Source organism: Polypterus senegalus, chromosome 3 (genome assembly GCF_016835505.1).
Source record: "Polypterus senegalus isolate Bchr_013 chromosome 3, ASM1683550v1, whole genome shotgun sequence".
NCBI classification, from domain to species: Eukaryota; Metazoa; Chordata; class Cladistia; order Polypteriformes; family Polypteridae; genus Polypterus; species Polypterus senegalus.
The window spans coordinates 9,946,334-9,968,103 of NC_053156.1; the positions used below are offsets into that span (position 1 = coordinate 9,946,334).

At 41.3% G+C, this 21,770-nt stretch overlaps 1 protein-coding gene across 2 annotated transcripts in view; it reads left to right on the plus strand.

Moving 5' to 3' along the window:
• Positions 1-288: 288 nt before the first annotated feature.
• LOC120524792 (myelin-oligodendrocyte glycoprotein-like) overlaps positions 289-21,770 on the plus strand; it is a 79,140-nt gene continuing 57,658 nt past the window's right edge. For both annotated transcript variants that reach the window (XM_039746528.1, XM_039746529.1), the window contains exons 1-3: positions 289-486; positions 4,501-4,563; positions 16,670-17,008. In XM_039746528.1, coding sequence (XP_039602462.1) covers positions 351-486; positions 4,501-4,563; positions 16,670-17,008 — 538 coding nt within the window. In that variant the 5' untranslated portion in view covers positions 289-350. The remainder of the gene's footprint in view (positions 487-4,500; positions 4,564-16,669; positions 17,009-21,770) is intronic.

Sequence of the window (21,770 nt, forward strand, 5' to 3'; positions counted from 1 at the left end):
TTTTCTTCGATTTTTCTGCTTCTTAACAAGTGCAACTGGTACCAGTATATCTGACAGGACATTTACAGATTTCACATTAATCCTCGACCCCGAGTAGTGACAATGGCTGTTAGTGCCCGCTCCGCAAGTAGCAGAGGGATGGAGAGTAAGTTATTCTCACATGTGTGGGTGGTGCACATGGTAAAGAAATGCACTTGAAACAGCGCGCATGTCTTCCTGGTGCTTTGATGAACTCCTCCTTCGTATCCGCCTTTGTTCCGTTGTTCTGGTAGGATCACAATACCTCGGCCTCTGTTTGACATTCGCCATTTTGATGGCAGCACGTAATCAGAAAAAAAATAGTTTGCCACATGTGTTTGATGTCATCTCCCCTGAGTGACCCTCATGGCCAGCGTGGACACATCAGACATAAACTAATCAGACTTAAGGAGGGTGAAGCCACAAAAGGACTGCGAGAGATGAGGAGTAAGAAATGCGTCAGATCAGGTATGTGGTGTGGTAATCACAATGACAGTCAAAACAGGGCTGGGTGGCAGAATCTGAATCGGCCATTTCTTTATTTTTTTACTAATTTTATTTCAAGAAACAAAAGTATACAATAAAGCAGATAAAATGTGCATAACATACAACAAATGACTAACTAGAAAGGCTAATGTAGATGCGTCACACAAAATTACCAAAGTTCTGCAGCTTCAACTCAAAAAATGGGATTCAACAAAAGCCTGACGCGCAGAAATGATTCCACAGACAAAATATCTTGGTTTTTAAAAGTTTAGTTAAGTTTCAAAGTAAAACAGCTCACATAAAAACGAAAATTAAAACAGCAAAAAAAAAGAAAAATTAATGTTAAGAAAAGTTCTGTTCAAAGCTTAAATCTTGTTACGATGCCTATTTCTGCTTTTAGCTCAAGTCGAAGGATCGGCCATCGGCCTCTGCAGAGTCGAGTTTATCACGCTGTGGCAGCCATTTTAAAAAGTAAAAAGGCAAAGACGTCCTTGGCCGCGTGTGGCTTTGTGGTTTAATTTAATGGCAATTTATGTCCTGTGTTCATATTTCTGCTTCAAAATTGATTTACATATTTTTCGTGTTCAACCTTCCGTTTCCTTTTATTTTGCCCGAGTCGTGCTGTACGTGCTGTTTACAGTTGCCTAACAAAGCCACCCAGCTAATAATGATGTGAGAACAAACATCCATCCATCCATTTTCCAACTCGCTGAATCCGAACACAGGGTCACGGGGGTCTGCTGGAGCCAACACAGGGCACAAGGCAGAAACCAATCCTGGGCAGGGTGCCAACCCACCGCAGGACACACACAAACACACCCAGGCCAATGTAGACTCGCCAGTCCACCTAACCTGCATATCTTTGGACTGTGGGAGGAAACCCACGCAGACACGGGGAGAACATGCAAACTCCACACAGGGAGGACCCGGGAAGCAAACCTACATGTCTCCTTACTGCGAGGCAGCAGCGCTACCAACTGCGCCACCGTGCCGCCCATGAGAACAAACAGGTGATTGTAATATTGTGAAACGATTCAAGGAATCAGGGAGGGATTTCAGTGCGTAAAAAGCAAGGGTGCAAGCCTTAAGGCCGGAGTACTTCACGTGACGTATGCTGCAGCGGACGCTCCTGCTATGCAAGCGTTGTAGTGTTCATACTTGCGCGCCTACTTTACGTAAATCTGGAGGAATCCACCAGGTGGCAGTGCGAGATATTATCGCGGTGAGAACATGTTCGGCTTCTCTGTGTTGTGAATTGCCTAGAACACTCATTAAATTCAATGACACCTTACCGCAATATCTCTGACAAATGATGCTTAGATTAAATCCATCAATCCAGGGATGTGTCCATTTTAGCTAGCATTGTGCACGAGTGAGAAACAATCCCTGGACGAGGTCTCAGCTCATCGCAAGGTGAATACAGGCACTCGCATACACTGGCGTCATTTTAGTGGCACCAAATCCCCAAATCTGGATATCTTTGGTAGAAAACCGGAGCACAGTGTGGAATACAAGCAGGAAATACCAGCAACATAACTCCGTGCGAGACAGCAGTGCTATCGCTCCACCACCGTGACACCCCCATGTGTGTAATTATTAACAGTATTCATTATTTAAACGAAACTATCTGTAAAATGTAACACACACTTTAATGCATTTCATCATGAAAGTGATATCAAATATGAATCTAAAGATTCTAAATGTGCAGAGAGTTGGAATGTCAGACATTTAATTTGTTCTGTGTGCTGATCTGTTGCTGCTGTCAGGTCCAAGAAGCTGGTAGCGATTAAGAACTGGGATGACGTTTACGACGGTCTGCTTTAATGATAAAGTAAACTACGAGGTTAAAGTGGACATGTCGAGATTAAAGCCGAAATTTCCACTTTAATCACAAAATACACGTTTTCACCGTGTCCTTTATTTTTTTCTCAGTGGCTCAAATACAGCGCTGTGCATTATGTTGCTGTTGTTAAGTTGCAAAAAATAAAAAATAAAAAAGACGGCACAAAAGATGTTATGTGAGACTTTTAAAATGTGTCGTGTCATTATGATCGGGATTATGTGACGCTTTATATAAAAGCTCCACGAATGCCTCTGTATGTCGGCATTTTGCTTCACCACATCGAATCATTCATCAAACAGCGAAGCGCGCACTGCGATCCCCGTAGGATCTCCATAGAGGCTTTCTGTCACATGTAGATAGTAAACAGAGACTCTGACGTCACATTCCGACTTTTAGCACACTGCGCCCCAAACCCCCCCCAAGGACTTTTTTATCTGGTACTGCAACTTGCGCACACCAGCTCAGAGGACGTATGAAATGAACGCTGGGAACGCGTGGCAGCCATGATGCGTACGCGTTCTGAGTGTGAAGTATAAACGAGCCCTAAAATGAACTCCCGAGATATCTGATCCCTCAGACGGCACTGCATCACCAACAGTTGGTATGACCACATGGTATTATAAGGGATTACTTGGGCAAGCACCACAATACGGAGTTACATTAACAAATGCCACTCCAAACTTTACTGTGCAAAAAAGAAGCCTCATGCTCGTCATGTCCAGAATTGGCGTTGACTTATCTGGGCTGAGAGGTATCTGAGATGGACCATCACATTGTAGAAATGTGTATTGTGCTCAGACAAATTGTATTCCAGATCTTCTTTGGAAGAAATAGACGCCTTGTGCTCTGGACCAAAGACAAAAAGGACCATCCAGACTGTTATCAGCAGCAAGTCCAGTCATGGTGTGGGGTTATGTCGGTGCCCTTGACAAAGGTCATTTATACTTCTGTGACGACAGCATTAATGCAGAAATGTACACTAAGATTTTAGAGCAACAGATACTGCTTTCAAGACGTCATCTTTTCCCAGGGATATCTACGCATATTTCAACAAGACAATGCAAAACCACATTCTGCACACGTGACAAAGGCATGGCTGTGGAAGGAGAGGGTCCGAGTACTGGACTGGCTTGCCAGCAGTCCTGTGGAGCATTCTGAAACAAACAAATGCGACAGCAACAACCCCATATAGTTGCACATCTTAAGACTTTTGCCACTAAGGCAAGCAGTCCCTTTAAGGTTTAGCGAGCCACCTCAAAGAGCAATGTAAAAAGCAGAGACCCCAGTCATTGTGGTGCTCGGTGCCAACGCTACATTGGTGTCAGAAGTAGGACATGAAGAAGCTCCACAGTCTGACTAAGCAGAGCATCAAGTGCTTGCGAGACCTAAAATGGACCTGCTGGGCTGTTTGGAGGAGGTGCTGGAGAGTCTTGAGGCTCAGATCCGTAATCTGGAATGCCATTTTCAGCAGCAGTCCAGGGATGGAGACAGCTGAGTGACTGCCACCTCTGCAGCTCTACCACTAGCCCGGGTCAATGGGCATCAGCAGAGTTGCAGGCTCATGGATCTGTGGAAAAGTGTAGCAGATCGAATTGCCACAGACCTCAAGTGAACGGTGAGAAGCTGGGCTGGTGCAAAAACATGCACAGGCAAAGGACAAGGCAGATCGTAGAGGTGTTTGTGAGGTGGCCATTGTAACGATCAGAGAGTCCATCCATTGTGGTGCTCGGCACCGATGCTGGAGTACATTTAAGAATCACTGCATTCTTTTTTTATTTACATTTTCCATACTGTCCCAATGTTTTCTAATTTGTGGTTGTAATAGAATAGTGAATTGGAGAATCGTTTTCACCCTGTGACAGACTGGCATCCTGTACTGGGATTGACCCTGACTTGCACTTGATGCTCTTTAGTCAAATCCCATTAAACGCTAAGCTGTAGTCTGTAAAGAAGACCCTTTAGCTGAGGAGCTCCATGAACTGAATGGTCTTCTCTCATCTGTCAAAATTCTAAGGTTCTTATCAATGTCCACTCTACACTTAAAACCCAACAGTGCCTTCTCTGCTGCTCTGCACATGTTCACTCTTTTCTTTTGTCCCCATTTTTTTACACTTTCTACTTGTCACATCTGTGTTTCTTGTTTTGACTTTTAGGTGCAATGCCTAACATTTGGATAGAAGTCTGTCTTCTTCTGTTATCACTGACTAACGCCCAGGGTGAGTACCCAGTGTGATTATATCAAGATTTGTCTAATGGCGGTGAGGGTATTGTTGAAGCAGGCAGGCACCCTCAGCCCCAATGAAGGCACTCGGAGTCTCAAGATTTATTATATGGCACACATACAGACTCACTAAAGATGGGAAACGAGTGAGCAGCCATTGGCATCTCTTACATTTATTTCAATTCTTATCATACAAGACATTATTCATCCTCATCTGACTCCTGTCATTTCACTGCTCTAATTTTGCCTCTAATCAATTCTACTTTAGGAGAGGGGGTGTCAAATGTCCAAATATTTATTTTGTCTGGTTTAATCTGTTATCTGTGAGGGAAGACCATATGCCCACGGGCACTGGAAAGTCTCTCTGATGGTACATTGGCTTGCTGAATGCATATCAGCTCCATGGTGAGCTTCACAAGATGAGGTAGCTCTGATATCAGTGGGTGATCCTCTTCTGCATGAACGAATAGCAATAAGGTGTCCATCATAACCTCTGCTTTCACCTTTCACATGGGGTGGCGGGTCACACATACTGAATGTAATTACAGGTAATCCCAAGGTTATGGTCATCCGACCTACGATTTACGAACGAACCTGCTGCTGTGACGCATGCGCCTCAGTAACTGCTGCTCTGTCATCTTCGGCCTGGGGATGCTGCAAGCGGTGGCTGGGCGGAGGCTGGAGGGGGGCGAGTTCGCTGCTTGCGCAGTGTAGTGTCCCTCGGGCGGCTCCCGGCAGCAAGAGGTTTCACTGCCCGCCCACCACACACACCTGTCCCGTTCATCCTCATTGGGCAACTGGTAATGCTGCAAGCGGTGACCCGGTTGTGGCTGAATGGAGGCCATTGAGGGTGAACGGGGCAGTGGGGGGATAGCATTGTAGTGTGCATCGGATGACTGCCTGTTGAATGGGGGTGGTGGCCGCACCGTGTTCATTCTTCGTGGGCGGACACTGCAGGCAGCATACTGTAGTGGAGGTGACTGTGAGGTGGGCTGGTGATGAACTGCCCCTCGCCGCCCCCATTCATTCTCAGATAGCAAGCCTGCTTGTACTGTTACACACATAACAGGACGTTGTCTCTTGTCAGTACATCAGACGTGTTGACGACGGGTGCCTTCCTGTTGTGATAACGTGTACAGTGCTGTGCAGAAGAGCTCATCTTAACCTTTTGTCTTCACCCTTCAACAATGTCCAGTGTCCAGTACTTGAGTGATCTTTATGTCGACCTCTGAATGAATTTGCAAAGTTTCTTTACAACTTTTTTGTCTCATTAACGCAGAAATCCCGAGGCTTTCCTAAAATTTCAGAAGACACTGTTGATGGCGCTGATTCTGTTGTAAAGACAGTTGTGATTAGTTATGCAGAACACGCTTTTACTCACATTGCTTTTTGGAAATCAATAATACAAATCAGCAACAGATCTGGGAATCACTGAATAGTAAAAACGTTTAATGAGGAGTGTCTTGTGCATATAGGTCGGCTTGAGTGAAGCGTTTCATAGCCTCTCTGATATGATTGACATGGGGTAGAATAGATTCTGGATTGTTGTAATACGTGCTACTTTACGCAAAATATGCTCATCAATTTGTTTCAGACAAGTACTAGATAACTGTTTGATACAAAATCCTTATTTCACCATATGCAAGCCCCAATTAGGATTTGAACTTGCATTAGCGCACCTTATCGCTGTAGCACATTCAATTGCTTTTATGCTTTGAGCGAAAGCAGTTCAGCTGACAAGTGATTGACCAAATCGACTGCTGACTGTGCAGATATCAATGACGTCATTATGCTAGCGCACCTCAAAATCACGTGACGGCTGCATTTGCAACAAGCCTGCTCAACGCAGTGTCGAAACCTCAGTATCGAGCGGCCCATCACTAGTTTCAACCTTCCGTTTCCTTTTATTTTTTTATTTATCGGTTTGACTGTTACTGTATGTGCTGTTTACATTAGGGATGGGCAGATCGATACTCATATCCATTTATACACTAATTATGGCAATTATTAAATAATAATAATAATAATAATAATTATTAAATAAGTCCTCCCATATAAGTAACATTTCTCAGACTGCTTTCTTCCATCTCTGAAACATTTCTAGACTTCGCCCTGTTCTTACCAACACAGTACAAAAGTATCGGTTAATGCCCGAGTCACCTCACGTATTGATTACTGTAATGCTCTTCCATCTGTCATCCCACAAAACGTATTCATCGCACAACTTCTGCACAATTCTGCTGCTGCTCTAAATCCACTGAACATATCACACCTACTCTCTCTCAACGTCACTGGCTCCCTGTTCACTACCGATTACAATACTAAATCCCGCTCTGAACATTTCAAGCTCTCCACACCTCACTGATCTCCTCCAGACTGGCACTCCTCTCGCTCACTCAGATCCTCGACTTTCTGTGCCACACGTCAGACTCCGTGCTATGGGAGCTCGAGCGTCTCTCCTGGTGCTCCGAAACTTGGGAATTCTCTTCCCTCTCATATATGTCAGCTCGATTCAATAACTCATTTTAAAACTGCCCTCAAAACGTATCTTTTCAAACTGGCATACCAATTGTGAATTTCGCACAGTTACTGCCAGTTATCTTTGTTTGTTTGCTAATTATTGCTTTTTGATTTATCATTCTCTTGCTTTAATTTGACTAATGTTGTTTAATTTTATTGTAAGGTGACCTTGAGTGATAAGATTATAAAATGGGATTTTCTAATGGCCAAATATAACCATATCACCTATGAAATGTAATCCCCCGGGATCTGGTTTGAAGCGTACAGCGGTTTGTCTAATCCCAAGCAGCACGTTACCCATTACTTTACTCTGCCGCAGTACCACTCGCAATATGGTGATGCTGCTGGTCATGCGGCGTCTAGTAATTCTATGAACGAGAGCTTTGGTGTAGGCTGCTACTTTTTACAGATGGACAAGAACACAGTCGCCCAATGCAATATTTGTGAGAAGAATAAGCAGTATAGTGGCAAAAAATCAACCCATTTAAACAATTAAAAAGCACATATGCTGTGCAACAGAATGACGTTTGTAAAACATCAAAGCGATGCACTCATTAATGCGTATGAAACGTAAAGCCTGTTGTTAGTATAATTGAGGACACATAATAGTGAAGCATCATTGTCAGAGCATTTTGTCACAAGTTCTGTCTGTTTTGTTTGTTCTGCTAATTAAAACGAAGGGTGCAGTACAACAAATATACATAAATAAGAATGTTAAATACTCTTAACACTATGCAAAATACTTAGTAGCTATGCCTAATTTGAACAATAAAACTTTCACTGAAAATTGTTTTTCTTTCCAAAAAATAAGTGCCTGAGTAAATATTAATAAAAATATGAAGTGTTTTGCAAGTTTAGTGGATTTAAAAGTACTTTAACTGCATTAGTAACAGCATCTAGTGCAGGGGTGTCCAATGCGTTGATCGTGATCGACTGGTAGATCGCGAAGCATTCAAAAAATTTTTTTAAACATTAGTCTATCATATGTCCTCCCTAAGGCATTTGCCCATTGATTGACATGCAGGGCGGCCAGTCTGAGATCTCTTTTCTTCTAACACACTGGTCATCTTGCACACACGATCAAAGAAGGGATTAAAAAAAAAATGTTGTTTATGGGCTGAATGTGGAAGAGGATTTTTTTTTCTCACAATGTCACAATCGAAGTGCGTTTGTCTGATCTGTCAATCTATCATTGCTATTCCAAAGAAGGAAAGTGTGGAAAGGCACTTTCAAACTGTTCATAAAAACTATGAAACTGACTTCCTTCTGAAAAGCGATCTGAGAAAGAGAAAGGAGAGGGAACTAAAATCACAGTTGAGACGCAATGGAAGATGTGAGCGCAACTTGACAGCATCCACTACACAGAGCAGATTGAAAATTGTCAGTCAGACTTTAACTAATGGAAAAAAAAGTAACAAGTCGAGTGTTACCCAATGTAGCGGAGTAAGAGTAGCATTTCTTCTTCAAAAATGTACTCAAGTAAAGATAAAAAGTATGGTGCAGTAAAACCACTCATAGAAGTACATATTTTTTTTAAAAAGCTATTCAAGTAAATGTAACTCATTACTATCCACCTTTGATACTCAGCAGTATACAGTGTGTGTGTGTGTATATATATATATGGAAGAGAAGGTCTCTGATACGGTTTGCATATTTGCAGCTGGAGATCTACAAAGGGAGAAAATGAATGACGATCATAAAGTAGTTTTATTCCTGAGCTTTCAACCCCTGCCAGGGGTCTTCATCAGAGGATAAAGCTTAGACTTACAAGAATCAAAGGCAATATATATATTAAATATAAAGGCATATATATATATATTTGCATATGCAAACTTAAGAAGAACTTATTCATAATAAACAAGACTTTACACCCAATAATCCCCCCCCCACCCCACGTAATTTTCTGCTATATTCCCTTTGATTCTTGTAAGTCTAAGCTTTATCCTCTGATGAAGACCCTGGTAGGGGTTGAAAGCTCAGGAATAAAACTACTTTATGATACGTGATTCATTTTCTCTTTGTGGATCTCCAGCTTCAAATATATATATATATAGGCTTGTGCCTCCTCCAGACCGCAAGGCGTCCGTCCTGGTTATGTTGGGGGCCTCGGTAGGGGCCTTGGAAGCCCAGCCCTGAGGGACCCGTGGCCACCGCCAGGCGGTGCCCGATGCCGGAATATCCCGGTGGTCCTCGGCCGGGGCTGGAGCCCGGCCGGGACGCCTTGGAGGACCAGAGGAGGGTGTGTGCCTCCTCCAGACCGAGAGGGGGCGTCCGTCCTGGTTATGCAGGAGGCCTCGGGTAGGGGCTTGGAAGTCCAGCCCTGTAGGGACCCTTGGCCACCGCCAGACGGCGCCCAGTGCCTATTTATCCCGGAGCCCGGCACTTCCGCCACACCAGGAAGTGCCGGGGAAGACGACAAGGGACACCCGGACGGCTTCCGGTGCGCAGCCGCACTTCTGCCACGCAGGGTGTGGCCAAGACTAATTGCCGGAAGCAGCTGGAGCCCATCCGGGTTCCTATAAGAGGGCTGCCTCCTCCAGTCATTGGTGGATGTCGGGAGGTAGCGAGACAGAGCTGGGGAGAGGATTGGAGGCGGCCAGAGGAAAGGCACAAGGACTGTGAGCCCTGGACTTTGGGGGATTCGGTGCAAGAGGCACTGGGAGGGCACGTGAGAAAGCTTGTAAATATTGTACAATAAACAGTGTGTTGGGTGAACTTATGATGTCCGTCTGTGTGTGTCCGGGCCAGCATTCACAATATATATATATATATATATATATACATATATAGCAATAGCATTTTTAATGTAGGTAGATCATTTTGACCTGGTCATTTTAAAAGTACCTCGCATACCAAAAAAGTGTGGGCACCTCTGGTCTAGTGTAATAAAATCTATAATCCTTCTGCTTAATTTTGTGTTGTTAAAACTGTATTGTGCTCCTGTTTCCATCGATAGTTCAAAGACACGCAGGTTAGGTGGGTTGATGATGTTAAATTGGCGCCCGTGTGTGTGTTCACTCTGTGATGGCCGCTCGCTCTGTCCAGGGATTGTTCCTGCCTTGCACCTAAGCATATAAATGTCAGCATTATTTTTTATGAATACAAATTTGAAACTTAACTAAATGTAAAGCTAATATGACAAAATCTTTCTCGATAAAACAGAAGGGCAAAATGTAATAGAAAATGCAAATGTGGGAATATTTTTTTTTTGTTAGTGTTCTACTATGATCAGTTTAAGTACATTCGTGAAGTTATTGCCTGTTTTACATTTATTAACTCTTTTAGGGCTAATTATTTTGTTGTTTCTTTTCTTCCAGGGCTGAATATTTTTCCAAAAATTAACATTCTTTTTTAAAAAAGAACACAAAGCAATTGTTTAACATATCAAATCAGCAAAAAAATATTTACTTTTGACAAATGTTACTGTCTTGCATGTTGTATGAGACTGCATACTAAATGATTTCCCATCCATATCACATCCGTGTTACACAGTAAAATCTGATCTCGCTCAAAGCAGCCAATTTCAGGCATTGCCACATTGCACTGCTTACAATACGTGTTGCACTGGTGCCTCCTTTTCACTTGTCTGTTGCTGCACTTTGTCACATATGTAGTTAGTGTGTACTGTAGAGAGACAAGTCACCCGTTTGACATTGTGCCATGTAGCATGGCATCCGCATGAAAACCATATTGTCGCCTCTTTTCATCTTCAGTCTGTGAAGGCCTGTGTATCCTGTTCATCCTCACTGTGCCACAAGCTCCAGTTTCCCTGCTCTGTAGCTCCATGAACAGTTCTGGCGATGTATAAAAATTGTCCAAATGTACACAACATGACCCAAATGTTCATAGCCCTGCAGCAGCTCCAGCACAACCTGACTTGTCAAGGGACGGTTCTCTCTTTGAAAGGAATACTTTCCATCCATCCATTATCCAACCCGCTATATCCTGACTACAAGGTCACGGGGGTCTGCTGGAGCCAATCCCAGCCAACACAGGGCACAAGGCAGGAAACAAACCTCAGGCAGAGCGCCAGCCCATCACAGAGAAATACTTTCCTGTAAATGTGATTACTTTCAGGCAGAAATCAATGCTTCTGCCAGTACAAAATCCTTAATGCCATACTTTGTGGGCTGGGCTGGTATATACTGGCATCCCTTGTATTTTATCATAGATTCCTGCACAGACAAATCACAGCCAGGATGATATAATTGTTTCTATGTTGGCTCCACAATGTCAAGCAGGGGCTGAACTTTATACATGGGGTTATAGCCTGGCTCACCCCTTGGGATTTGCTTCTGGTTATTACAGAAGTGAATCAAACTTTGCAGCAGCTCGTACCTATCATCACGCGGCATAACCTGTCCAAAGCCACCAGGGGACCAATGCTCCCTGAAGTTATATCACAATTCCAGTCCCATCTCTATTTGTAAGGCCACAAAACCCTTCATCTCGTCTTTTGTTGTGGGTTTCCACTTTGATAAACGAGAATGCAGTGCCAGCGCAGCCCGCGATTCATAAAATCGCTCTGCACACCTGTTTGTCTCGTCTGACAGTAGCTGAAAAGCAGCATCAGGAGAGAACAGCCTGAAGTAGTTCAGCGGCTGGTAATCCGTCGTGTCCAACAGCAAGCCATGCTGTCTTGTGAAGTCCGGTAGCCAGTTTGGCTCCCGCTGATCAAAGTCTGGGTATTCCTCCCACATGAACCTTGCCGTAGGTGCGTCGGCTGCGTGAATTTGCTCAGCTGGCAGCCAATCAGCTGGGGCAGCATCGGCTGGTGTTCGATCGGCTGATGCCGGCTTCTCACCCTCTTGCTCGATCTCCTGATCACCGTCAACAAAATCAGATTCTGAAAAATCAGAATCCGACTCGGCGATAATGTGCAAAACATCGTCTGCCGAGTATTTTCTTTTCTGCATTTGCTTCGCTCTCTTGTGAGATGTCGATGCCATCTTTCCTTTGTTCACATTTGTTTACATTTCACAACTCACGCACACGCAAGGATTAGATGGCAAGTCAATGAGTCTAACATTCCTCCAAGCGGAGAGGGAATGCCTGTGACGTGACAGTAAGTTTTGTCGCCATTAACAGCCAATTGTTGCCCTTTTGTCGACATGCGCCCTCAACTCCTCCTGTCGACAAAAGTCGACATCCGCCCTAAAAGAAATAAATAACCAAATCTTTATGAAAATGTAAAAGTTAATATTCTCTTTATTACATTTGCATATTAATGCTTTGCCACCCGGATCCTTCTTGCGTGGACTTTGCATGTTGTCCCTGTGGGCTGTGTAAGTTTCCTCCCACAGTCCAAAGATAAGCAGGTTAGGTGAACTGGCAAAACTAACTTAACCATAGTGTGTGATTGCCCTGTAATGGATGAGTGCCCTGTCCAGGCTTTGCTAATGCCTTGTACCGTATGGATTAATATAATAACAGTGGAAGGTCGAGCTTTTTGTTCACAGGACCCCCCTATACTGTGGACTAGTCTTCCTACTAATATAAGAGATGCCCCTTCGGTCTCAGCTTTTAAATCCCGGCTTAAAACTTACAACTTCAGTTTAGCACACCCTGACTAGAGCTGCTGATGAACTGTGCAGACTGCATCTCTGTTGTTAGTCATTAACACTAAAACATAAGTAACATGTTAGCTCTAATTTGTTACTAACCCTCACCTATTCTGTCTCTCTTCTTGGTATCCAAATGTGGCACTTGGTGCCATGGCCCACCTGCCAAGTTGTTTTGACTGCCTAAGGTAAAGTCATCCCTGATGGTGGATCGCAGGACTTGTAGGGTGGAGGGGTCCTTTCATCGGATTGGCTGGCCCAATCCAATTGTGAATCACAGCAGCAGCTGATCGGAAAGAGAATTATCGGTAAACAGCATCAAGCCCACGCTGCCTCAGCCACGGAAAAACATTTCAAAGCCTTTCCTGTACGGACCTTGCGGTTCACAAACAGTTTCATCCCAAGAACTTTAAATGCACTCAATCAATTGCTCCTTGTAGAACTGTCTGGACTTATAAGTACAATCACCTCACTGTAAACTTGCACTACAGTTAAAATATTGCACAACCTGAGCCACTTTATAAAGCGTATTTACATATGATGACGATATCATTTTAAGATGAAATGCTGCAAAATATGCTGATTATATTATAAAGATAAAACTTTAACTCATTTAAATAATCTCTATTGTTAATAATTAAACATGTGAGGACAGGGTGCCGCAGCGCTAATAAGTTCATGTATTGTTCCTGCCTCATGCTGTATATTTACTCAGGCTGGCACAACACTGGAAGGATAGATGGATGGAATAATTAAACGCTTTGAAGAATCGTCATTGTAAGCTTACAGATGGCTTATCGCCTATTACAGAGCTAATTGTGTGGCGATTTGGGTATTTGGAGAAAGAAAAGTAGCGACAGGAATTTGAGGTTAGTATGTTTGAAAGAGACAGTACCGCTACATTAAATTATTTCATCGAAGGTCGCGCATGGCAGCAGCATCTTGTGTGAGACGTGAACAATCACTGCGCCATCGTGTTTCCATGTTTAATAACATGCTTTCATTCTAATCATCATGAAAATGATATCATGTATACATCTCAGTATTGTAATTATTCAGAGAGCTGTAATATCACAAATGTCAGGAATTCTGTTGCGTGTTGATAGTAAGCAGACAGAGACACGACTGGATTTCTATGAAGAATTGCATTTGCTTGAAAAACAACTAACTAGAAAATAGTATCTGAATGATAGAACTACCAATTATTCAATTATTTAATTTATTGGGAAGTTTTGTATCAGTCATCCCTTCGTTCTCTAAATTCTGCACATTTCCATTTTAAATCTAAAATCCCTTTTATGCATTAATTCCATAATTCTATCAGTGTTTTCCTAATAGCGGAAATCATAGGCCCTACAAGTCTATTTTATTAATTTAACCTCCTTAGTATTACATTTTTCTCAAAACAACATGTAAAAATGTTACATTCTTTGACTTGAAAATTACATTTTATATAATTTCATCTAGTGCTGGGCGGTATACCAGTTCATACTGAAAACCGCTTTTTATTTTTGTTATGATATGGATATTTCTTATACCACAACACCGGTTTAAATTGCCTAAACAACATTCGAACGTATAACGGGAAACTGTTTAAGGGGGGACCTTTTTCACTGCTACACCACTAAACAGATAACTACTAGGTAATAATAGGTTCTATATTTTGACTGCAACTGTCATGTAATGTGATTCCTTCTCTTCATTAGTGCCACCCCTTGAAAACGATCACCTAATGGGGTCATGCAAACCTGTATTAATACCTGTGTGCACATTAAAATGTTTTTTGTACAATGCTAATGACAGTAGAATAGGTTATTCTTAGCCAGTCTTCTGCAGTAATTGCAGTGGAAAATGTGGTTAACCATCCACTCATGCAGGAGAGAAAAATTACTGTTGAATACCGTGAAAGCGGATAATTTAGAAAATACCGTGATATAGAATTTTGGTCATACCAGCACTAATCTCATCATTCTACTGTAAAATATGCAAAGCATTAAAAGTACAAAGTCAGAAATGTAAAAAGTATAATAACACAATAACAATAATAATATGAAATGAATAATAATAATGATGACAATGCTAATACAATATATATAATCAAAATACCATATGTCTTATGAATGGGAAAACTTCTTTGTAGTTCTGTCACATACCCGATGCTGTTGAACATGACAGACAGTCTCACCAACACTTCATTTTCATGACAAGTAACTAAGTGGATCTTGGATGTCAATATTCACTTTTATTTCTGACTGCCCCACAAAATCAAAACGAGGTGGTGCTGGTTTATTTGAAGCAAGGTCAATAGAAATCCAAATGCAAGTGTCACTTTTGCACGCATCAGAATTACTTTCGGTTTAACTTTCCATATCAGTTTGACTGCCTGAAGAGTAATTCACTTAGTCATTGCTCCAGATGAGAAGCTCCTCAGCATCACTGCTCGTATCACTGTCAAAACGGTCAACGCCTGAATAGCTGAAAATGTTTCTTACCAGACACCATTATGTTGTGAAGTGTGGACCCTTTTTCTATAGTGTCGTTTCTTGTGACTTAAGACAGAGAGATATAATTAAAGTCAGTAAAAATCTTTTATTGATACACACCAGGCAAAGGTAAAATGACAGAGAAGCACAGGCCTAGGACACCTGCCCTTCGTAGGTAAGGGAGGAATGACATCAGTACATGTTTCAGGAGTTTGAAACTGATGAGCCTTTATTAATTGCTTTCCACCTGAACTCCCACTGTTCTAGCCGTGAGGGACACCTCAACTTTGTAATTGCAGTCGGACTCATTTCACTCCACTTCAGTGTTACGCCCCAAAGCACGGTGCCCTTGTGCTCTCGTTCCCCTCTACTTGCTCTTTCTCTCTGCACTGTTCCTTCTTGTCCCCACACGTGCCATTCCAGCACCTTCCACCCCATCGCTCGTACTCCTTCCACTCTTTTTCTTTTTCCCGGGGACCTCCTTCTACTGCTGAGGTGTTTCATTTGCACATCGCACTGCACCTTCAGAAAGCATAGTGCTCAGTAGCGGTCCAGCCACATGGCCGTCTGAATCTCCTGCCAGTTCACTTTAGTACAATCTCTATGTTACTAACGATATACAAGAACAATTGATTTTGGGGAGTTCATAACTAAAATAAAAAAATAACAAAAGACAGATTACAATTTGCTACACACGTAGCTATGTGACTAAAACATTGCCTAATGCCTGCAGTATTGTCATCATCTGGCCATCGGACCTTACTTATTCTCTGTTAATTAATGTTGACTTATTTTTATTTTTTATTGTGTCTTCTATTTTTCTATTCTTCATTTTGTAAAGCACTTTGAGCTACATTTTTTTTGTGTATGAAAATGTACTATATAAATAAATGTTGTTCTTGTTGTTGTTGGAGAACAGTTAAGAATTTAAAGACACAGCTAATGCTAGAATGAATTAATGTTACAAAAATACAGACCGTGGCACAGTTTTTCCAGGAGCTTACTAATATTTTGGTACCGACCAGTAGTTTAATACCAGTTTTCAATACCCATCCCTACTCACTTGATTTGTTTAGATTTGTGATATTTAAATGCGGACGGTTAATGGAGGCGGTTTAATGTTGTTAAACATCTGTGTTTTGAATGTTTACTTATTGGACAGAACTGACGTTCATTTCCGTTATTTTGTGTTTTTTTTATGTCTGCAACATTAAAACTTCTGGGAATTTTCTTTTTTAAGTTACAACAGTTTATGTTCTTTTTCATGTAGTCAAATGATTTCAATGTGTATTAGTGCTTTGAAAAAATACCACATTTCAGAAATACTGTGACCATTTGGGCAACTGTAATTGTGATGCGAAACTCGGATAACATCCCATCCCTATTTGTGCCGCAATGGCTCCATTTTATTAATTTTTTTTGTACGTCTCCTCTGGTACTCAAACGATCGCCGTTGTGTGCAGGTTACAGTCAAACGGTGTAAATCTACAGCAGTCCATCTTCTCTCGCTGACTTGGGTTTGTTTCTTTAATTTCAGCTGATGGCTGCCTCACTGCCATCATTGGGGAGACGGTGCAGATTCCCTGTTCTCTGAATACTGAAGAGTCCTTAAAGACAGAAGACATTTCAATTGAATGGCAAACAGATGACTTTCACAAAGTTCACGCATTTTACAAAGGAGAGGATAATCTGTTGCATCAGGACTCCCAGTTTAAAGGCCGAACGCAGCTCTTCAGATCTGAACTATCACGTGGTAACTTCTCACTCGGGCTGTCAAACGTGTCAGTCAGTGATGAAGGGGAGTTTGAGTGCAGTTACAATAGAGCTCAAGATACAAGCAGCAGACTTCTGTGTCGGCACTGTCTTCAAGTCGCAGGTGAGGAAACTTTACATATAAATACATTCTGTGCATTACAAGCTTTGTGAGGTTGAAATATTAAATTGGTATTCGGGTATTGATGAGTGGAGGTAGTGCTGGGCGATATGGAAAAATCATATATCACGATATGGATTATTTTATATCACAATAACGATATATATCACGATATACCACCCACAATAAAGTACGTTTTCAGTTATTCTCTCAAAAGTTTGACAAAAATATCATTGCATACTTTTTTTGCAACTTTATTTTGAAGTGACATTCAAAAGTTCATTTTTATTCTTGATTATCACTTATATAAATGGTAGAGTATGCATTGCATAGCGACAAGACATTATCATACATTTGTCATAGCCTATTTAATGCAATATTTTCTTTAGTAATTGATAAAATTAGGTTAGAAACGATAGAAGAGAAATAGGACGATAGACACTTTTCTATCGTCCCCACGATATATATCGTCATATCGCCCAGCACCAAGTGGAGGTGAAGGAGAAAAAGAAGGACAACATAATCTGCTCATGTTTTCATTTTGAACTTTAGTGTCCTTGTATTGCCAGCAATAATTTTACCCAACTGTTGTCACATTTATTTTCCGTTTATGAATCATTATGAGTGAGTCACCTTCCAAATACTTAAATTTGAAGAGCGGCATCATACACACTTGGTGACAGCCCACCAGCTTTCTAATCAATGGAAATTCAAGCCTACCAGTAAAACAAATCAATACGGTGTGGTGTAGTGATCCCTCCATCTTTTTCTCACATGCTTATTGTTTAGTCACATTTTAAACACCATTAGGATGTCCTGTTCAGCTTCATAGTTCAGATCTTTTTATCAAGAATGCCACAGCCTTGTGTCTTAAGTAATTTTTGGCTTCTGTATTAGATTTTTTATTAGGCTTCCTTATGTATGCAATAGTGGAATCTGTAAATCATCTTAAAATAATTACACTAAAAAGACTTGGTTAACTTGCTCTCATGGAAATGTCAGCATCAGTGTTAATTTTGGCATGAAACTCCTGGTGGAGGCACAGCGATAATGTCTGCCAAATAATGTCGTTAAAATCACACCAACAATAAAGATCTATCGAGTTATCTGGTTACATCAGCCACAAAACCACCAATATACAAAGGTAGATGATGTCTCAATGGACGCCAGAAAGACAAATAAAATATGCATGCAATAAATGGCACACTACCAATATATACCAATCAGCACATTAATTGATCTCTGAAGAACATGACAATAAACTGCTGACATCACAAGGTCTGAAGACCATTGATACAATGCACGTCTGCCCACCTGGTTGTTTCTGCACCAGGACTCTCTGCTGCCTTCAGATGGGGGCATCATCAAAGCCAAAGGAGAGGAGGGCGCACACGTCTTAATTTAATTAGAAATTGTTGTGTGAGAAGTGCTGATTGGGGTAGAAAGGCTGAAATCTAAGTAATCACCAGAGTGCTTAATACTGAGTGCACAAAATAAACTTTGACGAGTATTACTTTAAAGTCACCGAACACTGCAGAAATTCCAAAGGACTGGAAACTGGGAAATATTAGAGTTAAGTTTGAAGATAATACCAAACAAGGTAGAAATGGACATCAGCTAAATTGTTACATAAAGGACTTGGACAACATGCAGACTCGGGCAAAGTTGTGGTAAATGAAATTTAACTATAAATAAATGTGAGGTATTACCAGTAAACCCCCGATTCTCTAAAGAATCGCAAATCTAACAATGGCAATTACTTTCTGTTCCCTCCGATCTTTGGTGGGATGAAAAATCATGGAGGGTGGGAGCGTCCTGGGAAAGTTCTCAGTTAATTAAATAAATATATCTGTACTAAAATTAGCCAATTTATTAAAACTAAAATTGAAATTTAATTGTTATATCATTTAAGTCCAAAATGTCTTTGAGTTGTTGAACTCATAAGTAACAAAAAATATCGGAGTGCAAAGGTTTAAATGAAGTAAATTGGAAACAAAAAATTCATAAAATGGTAAATTCAAAATAGTTAACCAAAAATTTCCTTATAAACAACATTTTTGGTAAAGATGGTTTCCTGTCGTTGAATCAGTTCTCCCTGGTATGGAGTAGTTAAAACCTTCACTTTAACGTCACACCAACGCCGGACTCTTGAAAAGGCAACATAAAGTTGTCCATATCCAAGTACAGGCTCAGAGAGGTAAATCCCTACTTTGGTTTGTCCTTGGGATTTGTTGATCGTCATGGCAAATGCAGCCTTAATGGGAAATTGGCATCGTTTAAGTTTAAAAGGTAATTCCAGGTCAGAACTTGTAAGGTCAATTCTGGGAATCAAAACAGTATTGTCAGAATGGGATCCCGTAAGCACTTGTGCCGTAATAACACTTTCTCTCATGCTGGTCACGACCAACCGTGTAACGCTGCATAAACCTTGTTTAGTGTTAAGGTTTCTTAATAGCATGACTATTGTCCCTACTTTAAGGTAGAGATTGTGTTGTGGTAATCTGGCTGGGTTAATAGTGTTTAAATATTCTAAATATATGGGAAATTAAGATGCTCAGTTTCGTGTTCAGAATCAACACTGTCAGCACTTAGAAAGACGTGGCTTTCTCCAGGAAGCAATCCAATCACTTGGTTATTTATCTGGTCAACGTCAATAGGTTGCATATGCAGTGGTGTGCGCGTTCGCGGTTGTATTGTGCACGGCTTGCTTCTGGCCTCTGGTCCCGGCTTGGAGATCTCCATTACTAAACGAAGGTTGTATATGCGGTGGTGTGCGCGACGAGCAGCGGTTGTATTGTGACCTGAAGTTTAGTTTACAGGTTGTGTTGTGTTGTTTGGGCGCCACCTACTGACTCTGGGATGCTGTGCGCTTTGACTCTGGGGTGCTGTGTGCGCGCACTTTCAGTGCTTCTGGCCTCTGGCATCCATGCATATATACAACCTTCGTTTAGTAATATAGATGCGTGGGATGTGGAAATTTTAGGTTTGAATCTACAATTGGAGGTCTTAAACTTGAAAGTACCATTCATTAGAAGGTTTTAGGTGTCGTAATGGACTAAGTGCCACATAGTGTTCAGAAGACATTAACAGAGTTCACAGAATGTCAGGTGATATAGCGCCCTGTAAATAGCCAGCAATTTCAATATATGTCAATCATTCAGCGAGTCAGTGAGGGACATTTAGCGTTATATGAGGTTGTTGCTGTAAATAAAAAGTTTAGATGGGTATGGTCCAGCAAATGGGAGTATTTTAGTTACCAAGAAATTCCTAATCCATTAAACAGGAAAACTGAGATGGGGGAAAATAAATGGGCAGTGATTGGTATTAACACAGTTTAAAAACCAGTGAGGAGAGAAACCTGTCTAGACATTAATATCCCTTTTTAATCCAGATGACATTCAGATTACAGAGGTTATTGAACTTTTGTGATTTTAGTCCTTAGAAGTAAAGTTTTAGTGGAGCATATATTCAGATTTAAAAATTTATTTTCATAAGCACGAAGGACATCGTTTCTTAGATGCCAACCCACAGACTACCACAGCCTGGAATTAACATTACAGTTGTACTGCCATGTAACAGTCAACCAAAAAATATAAAAGAGAAACTGACCTCATTTACAACATCATCCACTTAAACATAGAGCAATATATGAAGAATATAGTGAAGTGCAGTAATACACGGGGCATAGATAGTGACTGTGTCCATGGTGATCCTGTATCACTGGAATATGTTCTTTTAGAATGGCAGCCGTAGTATAACCCATGTAATCCTCCCCAGTATCCACAGTAGAGATACACAGCCAAAAAGTAAAGAAATAAGAACATAAGAAATGTGACAAATGAGAGGAGACCGTTCAGTCCATCCAGCCTGTTTGTTTAGCTAATAGCTAAGCTGTCTCGAGATCTCATCAAGATTTATCTTAAAGGTTCTCCAGGTTTCTGCTTAAACTCCATGTCTCAGTAGTTTGTTCCAGAGTCCCACAACTCTTTGTGTAAAGAACTGCTTCCTGGCTTCAGTTTTAAAGGCACTTTCCCTTATTTTCCACTGATGTTCTGTAGTGTGATTCACCATAAATCTGAAAGAATGTTGCTGGATCAGCTTTATCAATGCCTTTGAGGTTTTTAAATACCTGAATGAGGTTCCAACGCTGTCTTCTCTGCTTGAGACTAAACAGTTTAAATCTCTGAGTCTGTCAGAGTAGGACATGTCTTTAAGTCCCATGATGCACCTGGTTGGTCTCCTCTTCACAGCTTCAAGTGTTGTTACATCTTTCTTCTACCTTGGTGACCAGAACTGCACTTAGCACTCCAGGTCCAGTCTTTTCAGTGGTTATATCGTTTGAGCATAAAGTCACTTGATTTAAATTCAAGGTTCCTGCCTTAATTATCTGGGAGTGAGCTATGTAGAGTTGTAAGGGGTAATAATTTCATGTGTGTTGTGTGTCTATAACAATCTATGCAAACACATCGTTAAAACAGAAACGTTTTTCATGTCTTAGTAATAAATGACAAAAGGTAGACATGAACTGTATAATGTGTGCAGACTGATGGCCAAATACCAAAGAAACATTTTCATAAAAGGTACAAGTACAATACGACAGCTTCTGTGGTGCAGCTGTAAGAACTGCTGACTTATAATCCGTTGGTCGTGAGTTCGAAACCAGCTCCCCTGCAAATGTACCATTTTGAGTAGTGAGCTGCTCTTATTGTTAATATTATACAATAAAAACATACATTTGATTTGTGTCTGTAACCTACTTAGTACT